The 16219-nt window shown below is 46.5% G+C and overlaps 1 protein-coding gene across 2 annotated transcripts in view; it reads right to left on the reverse strand.

The window, feature by feature from the left end:
- Positions 1-16219, reverse strand: part of SYNGR4 (synaptogyrin 4) — a 49300-nt gene that overhangs the window by 1304 nt on the left and 31777 nt on the right. For both annotated transcript variants that reach the window (XM_068242977.1, XM_068242976.1), the window contains one exon: positions 4826-5047. In XM_068242977.1, coding sequence (XP_068099078.1) covers positions 4826-5047 — 222 coding nt within the window. The remainder of the gene's footprint in view (positions 1-4825; positions 5048-16219) is intronic.

A 16219-nucleotide genomic window follows, 5' to 3' on the forward strand; every position in this document is an offset into this window, starting at 1 on the left:
TGCATCAGGCGAACTTTTGCGGAAGTTCGATTCGCCCCATAATGCTGTATTGAGCAAAATTTTTAGCCTCCATTTCACTGTCAGCAGACATTTTATTGTCAAACACACTGCTTTCAGTGTTAGAGAACCCGCCCACCCTCCCTTCAAGCTAGGTCCTTTATACCATTTGCCTCAGTTGTCTGCCTACACTAATTAATTATGGGACAGCTGGTACACACTCTGCTAGGGAGATTTTAATTCCTCCCACCTCCTCCCCTTCTACCGGAGGGAGGAGGGTCTCTTCTGCCAGGGAATTATACTATTTTAAAAACCAGTATACATCATACCATAGCTGGTACATCATACCATAGCTGGGAATACATACATGAGTATACATCATACCATAGCTGGGAATCAAACCCAGATCTCACTGTGTGGTGGACACGTCACCCTAAGCACTGTACCACTACAGAAGTAAGTGAAGCTAGCCTAAAATTTAACATTTATGCTCAATGCAATAGAACCATTAGGTTGCTTAAAGGAGAACTGTAGTGAGAGGTATATGGAGGCTGCCATATTGATTTCCTTTTAAGCTATACCAGTTGCCTGGCAGCCCTGCTGATCTATTTGGCTGCAGTAGTGTGAATCACACCAGAAACAAGCATGCAGCTAATCTTGTCAGATCTTACAAAAATGTCAAACACCAGATCTGCTGCATGCTTGTTCAGGGTCTAGGGCTAAAAGTATTGGAGGCAGAGGATCTGCAGGATAGCCAGGTAACTGGTATTGCTTAAAAGGAAATCAATATGGTAGCCTCCATATACCTTTCACTACAGTTCTCCTTTAAAGGGAACCTTAACTGAGAGTGATATGGCTGTTTCCTGTAAACAATACCAGTTGCCTGGCAGTCCAGCTGATCTTTGTGACTGCAATAGTGGCTGAATCACACCCTGAAACAAGCATGCAGCTAATCCAGTCTGACTTCAGTCAGAGCACCTGATCTGCATGCTTGTTCAGGGGCTGTGGCTAAAAGTATTAGAGACACAGGATCAGCAGGCAATTCAGGCAACTGGTATTATTTTAAAAGGAAAAATTAGCTGCATGCTTGTTTCTGGTGTGATTCACACTACTGCAGCCAAATAGATCAGCAGGGCTGCCAGGCAACTGGTATAGCTTAAAAGGAAATCAATATGGCAGCCTCCATATACCTCTCACTACAGTTCTCCTTTAAGCAACCTAATGGTTCTATTGCATTGAGCATAAATGTTACATTTTAGGCTAGCTTCACTTACTTCTGTAGTGGTACAGTGCTTAGGGTGACGTGTCCACCACACAGTGAGATCTGGGTTCGATTCCCAGCTATGGTATGATGTATACTCATGTATGTATTCCCAGCTATGGTATGATGTACCAGCTATGGTATGATGTATACTGGTTTTTAAAATAGTATAATTCCCTGGCAGAAGAGACCCTCCTCCCTCCGGTAGGAGGGAGGGAATGGGTAGAAGGGAGGTGGGAGGAATTAAAATCTCCCTAGCAGAGTGTGTAGCAGCTGTCCCATAACTAATTAGTGTAGGTAGGCAAATGGTATAAAGGACCTTGCTTGGAGGAGGGAGGGAGGGTGGGCGGGTCCTCCAGCAGTGATGTGTATTTCACTCAATTAGGTGTGGCTCCAGGTATTAGAGCTTTTTAAACATGTTTTCTATCATTTTTTCAGTTGATAGAATTTTTTAAAACTTTGAAAGTTCGCCTCCCCATTGAAGTCTATGGCGGTTCGCGAACTTTTTCGCGAACCGAACCTTTCGCGGAAGTTCGCGAACAGGATTCGCGAACCTAAAATCGGAGGTTCGGCCCAACTCTAGTAGACAGTTCATTATGGCATTATATAAAAACACTTGTAATCGAACAGACTGTTCTATCACTGCTTAAGAGGGAAAAAATAATCTTGTATAGTTTTAACTCTTAGGCCCCTTTTACACTTTGGACATTTTCATTGTGTCGTTTTGCCACATGGTAACGCTCGGCAATGAAAGTCTATGGGGTCTTTCATACTCTGCCAGAGCAATGCGATGCACGGGAAGTACCCTTTTTGTTGCACGGCCGATGCTAGAGCATCCGCTCGTTGGCAGCTGGCTTGCGCAGTGACGTAAGTCATGTAATTCTATGGCGATGCAGCATGCGTGGAAGTGTATTTTTTCAATACACTTCCGTGCATTTTAAATTTTCGCCACAGGAAGTGAGGGCTAGAGAGCCTCACTTCCTGTTTGGCTGTCAGCCAGAAGAGGGATTATCGCGTAGCAAGGCGGAAATCCCAGAAGGCTGTTTTTAGCGTTGCGGTGCGATGCATCCTTGTGGGACCTGCAGCACTGCACCCAATGAGAACGTACCTTGGGGATAGCATTGTGATGATGTGCGTTCAAAACAAAATGTAATAAATTCAGTGTGAAAGGACCCTAGTCAATGCAGATAATATCCTCATTCAGAAAGTATTGCTGTATAAAGCAACAATGAATTATTTGATTTTACTTATTCTGTACACAATATTGGGTAATATTTTCTACTGTTAGGGCGTGTTCACACTAGGCACTGGGGAGAAAAAAATTGGTGGAGAGCGCACTCAATGTGTGTGGTGTACAGCGGGCCAGCCGCAGTAGAATGATCTCACACAGGATTAGTAACTTGTAAGACCCCCTTGCTAACATTGGTCCTTTTTGGACTGTTCTGATTATTTACAACTAACTCTTAGCTTATTGTAGTTTGTCACTTCTAGCATGTCACATGCGACAAGTGACATACTGCAGTAGGATCTTGTCAAGATGCCCGAACGGTAAATGGCAGATGAAATTAAATGTTGACAAATGTAAGGTCAACTGTCTTGGCTATTCTAATGACATGGCACAATGTAACTGAAAAAGCATACAGAGGAGACAACCGACTTAGATAGGGACTTGGGAATCCTGATCTAGTAAGTTACCATATATCTTAATGGAAACTGCGATTTCTTTTGCTTGTTTTTGCTCTAAAATGACATTGAGAACAAAATCCCTGCTACTTTTGAGTCATGGATGAGGGCCTCCCTTTCCCACATGCTGGGAAAGCATCTAGAACATATGGTCTAATCTAGAAACATTCTGCCTCTGGATCAGGGATGTTGAACTCCAGTCCTCCAGGGCCGAGGTCCTCACACATTTTTGACACAGTTCAAATTAATTGATGGGAGTCAGGAAAGGTGCGGTTCATCAAGTAGAGCACATTTCTCCATTTTTTAGTCCATCCTAAGCACTGGCATGGATATGGCTCTTGAGGACTGGAGTTCCACACCTGTGCTCTGTATACACACCTTACATAATGTCCCACTCTTACTTCCTGCCTATTCCTTTAGAGTATAAGCTTGCAAGGACAAGCTTCTCTCCTTTTTGTGTCTTGTAAGTTGCTGTACATTTTGTTAATCACAATATATTGTTCACACTGTGTTGTCTACCAACTCTGTATTACTCTATGTACCATTGACTGTATTTTTATGTACCCACCCATGTTAGTTACTGACGATGGTGCTATATAAATTATCAATAATAATTTGGTATCTCCCTGTTTCAGCTAATGGGGCTCCAATCTTTGTTCTGTAGCTGCCACCATATCTGCTGTCATTCGACACCTATGTGGTGGTAGTGGGGGGAGGGGGCGTTAGTGGCAGTGAAGCAGGTGGTTTCTGCACACGGAGCTGAGCGATGAGTGCCGAAACTAGGCACCGCTATAGCAGTAATGCTATAGTGCGCGGGGCGCATAAGGGTAATTCAGGTACGCCGCATTGCATCTCCCTCTCAGTTGCAATGACTCAGAGGGGGGATAGTATTTAATGCCGCCGGGAATTTGAGCGGTAGCAGGATGGGCCGTCATTCGTCTCCCCATGCGCCCAGTTCACCGGCGGCATACTAATACGTACGTGGTGGCAGGACCAGCTATCATGCCGCTGTGCTATATAAATCACCTGCAACGAGGAAATATGGAATAGTTTCTGGCACTACATTACAGGAAAGACACTGGAGTTTTAGAAAGGGTAGAAAAACGAGCTACTAAATTAATCAAAAGGATGGAAGGTCTCACTTACAAAGACAGGTTAGATAAACTGGGATTATTTTGCTTGGAAAAGAGATGAATTAGAGGTGATCTAATTGAGATGTATAAATACATCCAAGGACAATTCCTTTAGTAGCATTGATATACTGTATCTTATGGGAAGTCTTTAACAACAGTAGCTGTATTCCTGTTCAGTAAGCCAGCAGCTGTTCAGTAAGAAGTTTTAGAAATTTAGAAGATCATTGTCCACTTTAGTAACAGCTGTTTCTGTAGAGTGGTTACAGCGAAAGCCAGATTGAACCTCACCAAGCAGGGAGTTAGCAGATAAATAATGGTTGAATTAAGCATGGATATGCTGTTCAAGTAATTTGGATGCAAATGAGAGAAGTGAAACAGGGCAGTAGCTGAAGAATGCAGTGGGACCTAAAGATGATTTTTTTTAAGTAGTGGTGTCACAACAGCCTTTTTAGATAAGCATGGAAAGATACCAGTGAGAAGGGACAGTTGAGGAACAGGATGGGAGATTAGAGAGAAGAGAATATTCTGATCTGATTATTTCTGTACATACTCACCTTCTTTATTTAAGTAGATACCAGAGCCCAACTGTCTCTGCTAACAAAACTCCCAGCCCATTAAAGTACATTACCCCAGCAGTTTTCAAACAGCTAGCGTTTTTAAAAACGCTCCAGAACAGCTCTGGTGTGCACCAGCCCATACTGTATATATAAATATATATTATTTTTTTTTTGTTTTTGTTTTTTTTACTTACGAGCAGGAGGTCAGAAGTTGATGTTTTAGGTGGAGTATATTTTTGGGGTTGGAAATAAAGGGCAGGCATGTTGGAGGCTGCAGTATCCTCGATTTGAATTTGATAATCTTTAGGTTTTCCAATGGTGTATGGAAGTTGGAGTTCCTTCTCATACACAGGATCTGGCGTGTAAGCACTGGTGAGAGAACGAAAGCGCAATATGGCCAGATAAGACAATGTAACCTGAAAGACAAGAAATAAAAACGTTATTACAGTGTTAGTGAAGATATACTTAGGGGTGCATAAAGTGGGGCCCTGATCATTAATGCAGAATTTTCCTCCTTTTAAAATATAGGCATATTACAGCGGAAGTCCAGTGTAATTTAGGATCTTTTTCTACTAGGATATTAAATTTCACATATGTTTTCTGAATAGGAATTCTCACTTTTTTATGCGGTTTTTAATGTGAATTTTCCTATGCATCTAACAATCATTACATGGCAAATGGATGTGTGCTGCAGAAATTTGCAGCATGCAGTCCATATTATTTTAGCAATGACCGCATTTGAAGATTTGCATTCAATGGAAATTACACCATTGACATAGCTCCCAACTGTCCCACTTTTGGAAAGGCAGTCCCTGCCCCCCTGTCCCTCTTTCTTCCTGATTTGTCCCTCTTTCAGGACTGATGTAAAGATCTATGTAAGTATATGTATTTTTCTACTGAAAATGTGTTTAATTGAATCTAAACTTTTTTTTATATCCACTATTCATATCCTTTAAATTGATATACAGTATTTCTTATTTTCAAGTGTTCATATGAAGGAAAATGAACCAAAAATAGAAAGTGGGGGTTTGAATTACAAAACAACATATTATCCTTATGAAATCTTTATGGTATGCTTGACTAGGGTTGTGTCAGGGGCGTGATTATGGGTGTGGCTTAAGTGTTCCTCTTTTTTTATTTCAAGTTGGGAGGTATGCATTGATATGCATTGGTTTCAGTTTCAATGCAAATAATCAGATTGCGATTTCGCCCATGACCACACCCACATTATGGTGCAGGCCACACCCATTTTCCATCTGGAGTGCCCAAAAGTCCCCCGGATCTCTTAGGATCCTAGCAACACCCCTGTGCACGACTACGCCACAGCCACAAAGCTGGAGGCGGGCCACATTGCTGGAGGCTGGGCTGTAAAGGTGGTAACCCCGCCTCCAGGAAAAACAAGATTTCCTCTCTTCTCAAAGAGGAATGTGGCACACTTACACTGCAGACACAGAGCTGGGGGCGGGCTACAGTGATGGAGGCCGGGCTGTGGAGGAGGTGACCCAGCCTCCAGATAAAATTTCATGACGTTTTTCTGAAATGGGGGTGGGGCCTTCACCTCATATGGCTTAGCTTGGACTGAAAGGGTGCGTACATAGAATTGCAGCTATCATCATTGGTTATAACAAAGAGAGTAAGGCCTCTTTCACAGTGGGACGTTTGGTTTGATGTGAAGTTCAGGTCGCATAACGTGCCTCTAATGCAACGCATTGAAAGACTACAACTTGGACGTTATAGTACATTCTTTAGCCCTGCGTTTGGTGTGCTGTTTTCGTCGCACAGTGATAGAACGAAAACGGCGCATGCGTTACAAAAAAAGACAAAACATTACTGAGCATGTGCAAACAGTCTAACGTAGCTAAAAACGTGTATAACGCATAGCATGCAGCACTTTCATTTAACGTGCAGCGTTAGACACCAACGCAATGTCTGCACTGTGAACAACCCATTGAATTTTCATTGCTGTAAGTTATTCTGCGTTACATGTTGTTTTAACGTGCGACTTTAACGTCCCACTGTGAAAGAGGCCTTAATGTCCCTGACACTTGAATTTCAGTCAGCGTTCACAGTGGGTGTTGTCTTTCCTATGCCAGCAGGAACGCATCGGATCAGGGAAGTGCATGTCAATTAATGGTATGCTTCACTGTCACTAGTTACATTTTGTGGGAACACACTGCAGGCAGTGCATTACGATGCTGTAGGCCATTATACCGCAACGCACCCACCGCACTGCGAACCTCACACAGGTGCACTGCTACACACCACTGTCAATGTAGCCTAAATTACACCGGATTTCCGCTTTAGCTACAGTATGCATTATCTCCCTGCAGTGGCGTAGCTAAGGAGCTGTGGGCCCCGATGCAAGTTTTACAATGGGGCCCCCCAAGCACTCTATACATAGCAATTGATACGGTGCACCAAAACCTGCCAATGGCAACTACAGAGTCAGAGGTGCAAGGAAGGGATGGGAAACAGTTTGTTAATGATTACTACTATTCAAAGTATCTATAGAATTGATTATTATGAGCACAGGACCAATAGAGAGCTAATACTGTAGTTGAGGGAGGGCCCTTCGGGGCCCCTCTGGCCCAAGGGCCCCGATGCGGTCGCTACCGCTGCACCCCCTATTGCTACGCCCCTGTCTCCCTGTGCTATTCTATGATCAGATGGAGAGTCATCTATTAAGGGAAGCCTCATGTAGAGGTTACAACACAGTGTTTACTGAGCACTTAACATTATTAGGCGCCTTCCCACAGTGCATTTTTTCACACCTGGAATATCCTGGATTGAAAATGTGAAAAAAAAACTACACAAATGCTCTGCAGAATGAACCACCACTTTTTTGGCAATTGGATCCAGCACTGGGACCCCCGAAAATTCCGACCAACAAGGAATTGTCAGCAGTGCATGCAGGCGCAGTAGCAGCTTTCCGATGGTCTCCAGCGGAAATAGCTGAGCCCAATCTGGTCCGCTCTGCTGCACAGTCGCAGATGGTTCGCACCTGCGCAGTATAGTGAACATGATTGGACTTGAGTATTTCCGCTGGAGCCCAAGTGGGAAGCTGCTAGTGCACCTGCACACACTACCGAAAGTAAATATTATGGTCAGTGTCACTGCGGGGAGCCAGTGCTGGAACGAGTTGGCTTAGGAAGATGGAGGAAGCCTCATTAGGATGCAGAGGCTCCCCCCTCCCAAAGTAAGTCTTAAACTGTTAACTATATAACTATAATTATAGACATAACTATAGTCACTGTATGGGACCTGCTCCTCCCCCTTCTGCAGAGTAGCGCAGTGGAGCAGCTTAATATTTACCTGCTCCAGTGCTGCATCAGGTTCCTCTGATGTTCCTGACAGCCACACGCTCTATGCTGCATACCTCTGGCTCCTGACATATGTCACATGATCGGGAGAAGGAAATATGGAAGCACGGAGCATGGGGCTGCCAGGAAGAACAGAAGAGATTAAAATCCATCGCTGGAGCAGGTAAATATTACACTGCGCCACTACTCTGCTATGTGGGGAGATTGTGTTGCGAGGAAAGGGGAAGGTCTGTAGGTGTATGTGTTTTACCAGTTGCCAGGAAAGGGTTGGAGGGTTTGAATCCAAGAAGGAAGCCCCATGCATATTTCATAGGGGCTTGTTCAATCAGAAACACTGTCACCCAGGGCCGGGCCGAGGCAGAGGCGAGAGAGGCTCCAGCCTCAGGGTGCAGTGTAGGTGGGGGCACACAAATCACTCAGCTATCATTCCCCTATTGTGTTTGAAGCAGAGAGAAATAAGAAAAGTGGTACGTGGCACTGACTGCATGCCAGATAACTAGAGATTAAGGTGTTGGGGCGCCTCTTAGTCTAATAGCAATCAGTGTGTGACGGCTGGGGTGGGAGAGATTGAGGGACGCACTTTGGTATCTCAGCCTTGGGTGCTTGAGGACCTTTTCCCGCCTCTGCTGTCACCGGAAGGATAAGACAGGAAGACAGTGTGCTGCTTGCAATACTGGACATTGGAAGCTCTCGAGGCGAGGGGCACATAAAATGACAAGGAGGGCCGCATTCCACCCGCAGGCCTTGAGTTTGACACCTGTGATCTAGCATGTCATTTAATTTCCAATTTGTGTAAGCCAAATTAGTAAAATGATAAACCCCCTATATAGTACAGTATAATATGCCAAGTGCCTCACATGTTAACCACTTAGCATTTAGAGCTTGTTTCCCCTTCATGGACCCGAGCAGTTTTGACATTTTAGCTGTGTCCCTTTTTAATCAGCAATAACTTTATCCCTACTTATGACACCTAAATGAAATATATATTGTTTTTTTTTCAAGACAAACTAGACTTTCATTGTATGACATTTTTTTCCCCTGGAACAATTTTATTTTCTATGCATTTTAATGGGAAAAGATAGAAAAAAAACACATTATTTCTCAGTTTTACCAATTCCAGTTTAAAAATAAAAAGTGCTACTAAAGAAAAAAACACAAATTCTGTTTGGCTAATGGCTATTTCTACTGTTTGAAGGGAAGGAAAGGATCCGCTCAACCAACTCTTAAAAATCCAACCTTTATTGAAAAACGTGCACAGTTTAGTTCATGCGTAACGGAGCTTCAAAATCGCTCCCTAGTCATAGCTAAAAAGCTACAATTTATACAAACACAGCACTGCCCAAATTGGGTGGGCTTGAACATTAGCATATATAAATGGAAAAATGTTAAAGACAAAGCACATGCATTTAAAATTATGCAAAAGTACAAAAAGTGCTTGTGATGATATATAACATAGGACACTGGCAAAGGCTGTTATGGAAAGGATCCAGGTGTTTATTATTCCACCAACACTACTATTCCAGCAAAACAAAACTTAAATAACAGCAGCATAAACAGAGCTACCATCATCTGTAGTGTCCACAGATAGAGAACTCCAAAATCAGTCCAAGAAGTCCAAAGGTAAAAAGTCCAGGCAATTAATCCACTATTCCATATTAGTGTTGGGCGAACAGTGTTCGCCACTGTTCGGGTTCTGCAGAACATCACCCTGTTCGGGTGATGTTCGAGTTCGGCCGAACACCTGATGGTGTTCGGCCAAACCGTTCGGCCACATGGCCGAACTAAGAGCGCATGGCCGAACGTTCGGCTAGCGCTGTGATTGGCCGAACGGGTCACGTGGTTCGGACCCGAACGCGCTCTGATTGGCCGAACTGTCACGTGGTTCGGGTAAATAAATACCCGAACCACGTCATATCTCCGCCATTTGTCTGTGGGTTTAGCTTTGGGTAGGCAGGCAGGGTAGTTCGCGCTCCAGCCACGCTAGCCAGGGTCCCCCCAGTCATTGTGTCGCTGCTGGCAATAGTAGTACACCGCTCGCTCAGCCACACTATATAGCATTGTGTTTACTGCCACTCTGTGTACCTCGCTCAGCCACACTATATAGCATTGTGTTTACTGCCACTCTGTGTCTGCTGGGAATAGTAGTACACCGCTCGCTCAGCCACACTATATAGCATTGTGTTTACTGCCACTCTGTGTACCTCGCTCAGCCACACTATATAGCATTGTGTTTACTGCCACTCTGTGTCTGCTGGGAATAGTAGTACACCGCTCGCTCAGCCACACTATATAGCATTCTGTTTACTGCCACTCTGTGTCTGCTGGGAATAGTAGCACACCGCTCGCTCAGCCACACTATATAGCATTGTGTTTACTGCCACTCTGTGTACCTCGCTCAGCCACACTATATAGCATTGTGTTTACTGCCACTCTGTGTCTGCTGGGAATAGTAGTACACCGCTCGCTCAGCCACACTATATAGCATTGTGTTTACTGCCACTCTGTGTACCTCGCTCAGCCACACTATATAGCATTGTGTTTACTGCCACTCTGTGTCTGCTGGGAATAGTAGTACACCGCTCGCTCAGCCACACTATATAGCATTCTGTTTACTGCCACTCTGTGTACCTCGCTCAGCCACACTATATAGCATTCTGTTTACTGCCACTCTGTGTCTGCTGGGAATAGTAGTACACCGCTCGCTCAGCCACACTATATAGCATTCTGTTTACTGCCACTCTGTGTACCTCGTTTAGCCACACTATATAGCATTCTGTTTACTGCCACTCTGTGTCTGCTGGGAATAGTAGTACACCGCTCGCTCAGCCACACTATATAGCATTGTGTTTACTGCCACTCTGTGTACCTCGCTCAGCCACACTATATAGCATTGTGTTTACTGCCACTCTGTGTCTGCTGGGAATAGTAGTACACCGCTCGCTCAGCCACACTATATAGCATTGTGTTTACTGCCACTCTGTGTACCTCGCTCAGCCACACTATATAGCATTGTGTTTACTGCCACTCTGTGTCTGCTGGGAATAGTAGTACACCGCTCGCTCAGCCACACTATATAGCATTGTGTTTACTGCCACTCTGTGTACCTCGCTCAGCCACACTATATAGCATTGTGTTTACTGCCACTTTGTGTCTGCTGGGAATAGTAGTACACTGCTCGCTCAGCCACACTATATAGCATTGTGTTTACTGCCACTCTGTGTACCTCGCTCAGCCACACTATATAGCATTGTGTTTACTGCCACTCTGTGTCTGCTGGGAATAGTAGTACACCGCTCGCTCAGCCACACTATATAGCATTGTGTTTACTGCCACTCTGTGTCTGCTGGGAACAGTAGTACACCGCTCGCTCAGCCACACTATATAGCATTGTGTTTACTGCCACTCTGTGTCTGCTGGGAACAGTAGAACACCGCTCGCTCAGCCACACTATATAGCATTGTGTTTACTGCCACTCTGTGTACCTTGCTCAGCCACACTATATAGCATTGTGTTTACTGCCACTCTGTGTCTGCTGGGAACAGTAGTACACCGCTCACCGCCACTGTATAGCACTGTGCTCTGTGTCGCTGCTGGGAATAGTGGTACACCGCTCACCCACCACTGTATAGCATTTCTGTACTGCCACTGTACTGCTGCCAGTCAGCGTGTACTTTAAGGATAAGTGAAATGAGGAAGAAATCCGTTGAAAGAGGGAGGGGCAAGGGAAGAGGTGTTTCCCCTGATGGTTCACGTACAGGCCACAGGGTAGCACCCAAGAAAACCCACTCAATACCGCCCATGTTGTCCAGGACAACAACCCTCACAAATCCAAAAGAACAGGACCAGATAATTACTTGGATGACCTGTCAAGCGTCCAGCAGTGGGTTAAGCAGCACCAGCACATCACGCACGAGGTCCGAGTCCTCAGCCAGTTACAAGGAGCCAGTGGGCACAAAGCTGACACAACCGGCAGCGACACCACGCACACAACTGCCAGATAACCAGTCCGATGAATTACCTCAGGACACAATGGGGTATTCGCAGGAGCTATTCCCAGCCCAACAAACTTCCACCTTTCAAAGGTCAATGGAGGAACAGCCAGAAATGTTGTGCCCGGATTCACAACCATTAACTGTGGGAAATGCACCGCGCACTGAAATACAAGGCGAGTCCGAGGAGGACTCGGAAACCCAAATCCCAGAGCAAGTTGGGCAGGAGGGGTTGCAATTGCAGGAGGTCGGCCGACAAGATCTGGAAGACGACGTTGGAGTGAGCTGCGCAGAGGTTGTTCTGGGGAGCTCTACTCCACGGCGGCGGCCCCCCACAATGACATATGACGAGTTTCAGGAGATGGAAGAGGAGGGTATGGACAATGTGGACATAGACCCAGATTTTGTTTGTGAACGAGAACATCGCCGTCGTAGCAGTAGCACAGATGAGTCTGTTGAAGAACCCACTGCTGCACGAGTTCGCCTTGTGCCACAAGGTAGGCAGCGCGCAATTTCAGGCACCACAAGCGTGGAAGTTCAAGTGAGAGGCAAAAGAGGCGCAAACAGAAATCGCCAGCAAGGCAGGTGCTCCAAAGTCTGGGCTTTCTTTGAAGACTGCACTGAGGATGGTACTATGGCGATTTGCAAGGTGTGCAAGACCCGCCTGAGCAGGGGGAAAAGTATTAACAACCTCTCCACCACCAGCATTAGACGCCACATGCTATCCAAACATCCCACTCTGTGGGCAAACACGGCAGGACAGGGTACCAGCAACACTGCCTCCCTTGGGGTCACCAGACTCACCACCAGACCCGCCTCAGCAGCAGCAGTAGCCCAGCCATTGCGTGGTTCACAACATTCACAAACATCAGACGCTGACACTGTCACTTTCCGGAGAAGTGCTCTTGAGGTCTCCCAGTGTTCATCAAACACAACAACCAACAGCCCTTCAGTGTGCAGCCCTACGATTCAGTTGTCTGTCTCGGAGATGTTTGATCGCAAGAGGAAATTGCCAGCAAATGACCCCCGGGCCGTGGCAGTAACAGCCAGCATAGCCAAGCTTCTGGCCTGCGAAATGCTGCCATATCGAGTGGTGGAGACAAACAGCTTCAAGGGCATGATGTCAGTGGCCATCCCACGTTACGTGGTTCCCAGCCGCTACCACTTTGCGCGCTCTGCAGTGCCTGAGTTGCATAAGCACGTGGTCAGCAAAATAACCCGAAGCTTGAAGAATGCCGTTGCCTGCAAGGTTCACCTCACCACTGACACCTGGACGAGTGCGTTTGGCCAGGGTCGATACATCTCCCTTACCGCGCACTGGGTGAACCTTGTGGAGCCTGGCAGCGATTCCTCACCTGCTACGGCGCGGGTGTTGCCCACGCCGCAAACAGCTGCACCACCGTCCCTCCCACTGGATAACAACAGCAGCACCTACCTCTCTGACTCCTTCTCCTCCAACGCATCTCAAAGCTGTACCTCATCCGGATACGCTAACCCAGCACCAGCAGCAGTAGGAGCGTGGAAGCAGTGCAGCACAGCTGTTGGCATGCGTCAGCAAGCGTTGCTGAAGCTGATCTGCCTTGGGGATAAGCAGCACACAGGGGAGGAAATTTGGAGGGGAATAAAGGAACAGACGGATTTGTGGCTGGCACCGCTGGACCTGAAACCGGGCATGGTTGTGTGTGATAATGGGAGTAATCTCATTCGCGCTTTAAGGTTGGCTAAGCTGACACACATCCCTTGCCTGGCGCACGTGATGAACCTAGTAGTTCAGCGGTTCCTGAGGACATACCCAGGTGTGGCCGATCTTCTGTTGAAGGTGCGACGAGTGGCCAAACATTGTAGAAATTCCAGTACTGCTTCGGGGGCACTCGCCAAGATGCAGGAGCGCTTCAATCTCCCCCACCATCGCCGGCTGTGTGATGTCCCTATGCGCTGGAATTCTACGCTGCACATGCTAGCCCACTTTTGCGAGCAGAAGAGTGCAGTGGTCTAGTACATGACGGCGCAGTACCGAGGCGCATCCGGACAGCTGCCAAGCTTCTGTGGATCCGATTGGGCCAACATGTTGGACCTCTGCCAAGTCCTCCAAAATTTTGAGCAGTCCACGTTGCTTGTGAGCAGTGACAACTCTTCAGTCAGCATTACCATACCACTGCTGTGTTTACTGAAGAGGTCAATGTTGAAAATCAAGGAAACAGCTATCATGATGCAACTGGGGGAATCTGAAGGAGAAAACGATCAGCGTGATGGTACCAACATCAGACCATCCGCCTCAGGAAACGTTGGCCCCAGCAGCTATGATGAAGAGGAGGAGGAACAGCTGGAGTTGGAGCAGGAATTTTCTGCCACCACTGACGAGGGCCAGAGCGGTGCACGTTGGACTTCCACAATTCAGCGCGAATGGTCAGCAGAAGCAGACCAGGAAGAAGGTGACGACTATGATGCATCCCAACAACTATCACAACGCTCACAAGAGGATGATGAGGATGGGAAAATTTTCTGACACCCATGCAGCAGCCCACAGAACAGCAAGCGTGCGCATCCACCTCCAACACCGATCGCCTGGAGAAGATGGTCAAGGACTACATGTCAGATGGCGTAGCTGTGTTGAACAATCCATCTGCACCCTTCAACTATTGGGTATCGAAGCTAGACACGTGGCACGAACTGGCAATGTACGCAATAGAGGTGCTGGCTTGCCCGGCAGCCAGCGTTATGTCGGAACGCTGTTTCAGTGCTGCCGGAGGCATCGTCACAGATCGGCGTATCCGCCTCTCCACAGAAAATGCAGACCGTCTGACTCAAATTAAAATGAATCAATCTTGGATTGGAAACGACTACGCAACACTCCAGGACCCCAACCAAGTAACATGACCAATGAACATCTGTGATGGTTTAGCGTTGCCGGTCCCTTGTTACGGAACCTCTCATCTGTATTACATTTATGACTGCATGGCAGCAAAAAGCATTGCTATATCCGCACGCTTTTTGTCCTCATGCAAGGCCTGGGATGTTGTGTCTCACAAAGCGTGGCCTTCTCCTCCTGCGCCTCCTCCTGTTCCATCACGTGTGCTGCTGCTGGGTTAGCGTTTCCAGTCCCTGTTTATTGAACCTCTCATCTGTATTACATTTATGACTGCATGGCGGCAAAAAGCATTGCTATATCCGCACGCTTTTTGTCCTCATGCAAGGCCTGGGATGTTGTGTCTCACAAAGCGTGGCCTTCTCCTCCTGCGCCTCCTCCTGTTCCATCACGTGTGCTGCTGCTGGGTTAGCGTTTCCAGTCCCTGTTTATTGAACCTCTCATCTGTATTACATTTATGACTGCATGGCGGCAAAAAGCATTGCTATATCCGCACGCTTTTTGTCCTCATGCAAGGCCTGGGATGTTGTGTCTCACAAAGCGTGGCCTTCTCCTCCTGCGCCTCCTCCTGTTCCATCACTTGTGCTGCTGCTGGGTTAGCGTTTCCAGTCCCTGTTTATTGAACCTCTCATCTGTATTACATTTATGACTGCATGGCGGCAAAAAGCATTGCTATATCCGCACTTTTTTTGTCCTCAAGCAAGGCCTGGGTTGCGTCTCAAAAAGCGTGCCCTTCTCCTCCTGCGCCTCCTCCTGTTCCATCATGTGTGCTGCTGCTGCTGCTGCTGGGTTAGCGTTGCCGGTCCCTGTTTATTGAACCTCTCATCTGTATTACATTTATGACTGCATGGCGGCAAAAAGCATTGCTATATCCGCACGCTATTTGTCCTCATGCAAGGCCTGGGTTGTTGTGTCTCAAAAAGCGTGGCCTTCTCCTCCTGCGCCTCCTCCTCCTGTTCCATCACGTGTGCTGCTGCTGGTGCTGGGTTAGCGTTACCGGTCCCTTTTCCTGGAACCTCTTCTCTGTATTACATTTATGACTGCATGGCGACAAAAAGCATGTTACCTGTGCAAAGAAACATGACATTTTCCACATTTAAAAGACAGTTTTTCCTTTGAAACTTTACAATCAATTTTCTCAAAAACTATAAGCTCTTTTTCAAATATTTTTTTCCTCTTGTACCCACTCCCAAGGTGCACATACCCTGCAAATTTGGGGTACGTATGTAGCATGTAAGGAAGCTTTACAAAGCACGAAAGTTCGTGTCCCCATTGACTTCCATTATGTTCGGAGTTCGTCGCGAACACCCGAACATCGCGGCGATGTTCGGCGAAAGTTCGCGAACCCGAACATCTAGGTGTTCGCCCAACACTATTCCATATACAGGCAATTGGATTTATTCACTGCTGTGA

Source organism: Hyperolius riggenbachi, chromosome 6 (genome assembly GCF_040937935.1).
Source record: "Hyperolius riggenbachi isolate aHypRig1 chromosome 6, aHypRig1.pri, whole genome shotgun sequence".
NCBI lineage: Eukaryota > Metazoa > Chordata > Amphibia > Anura > Hyperoliidae > Hyperolius > Hyperolius riggenbachi.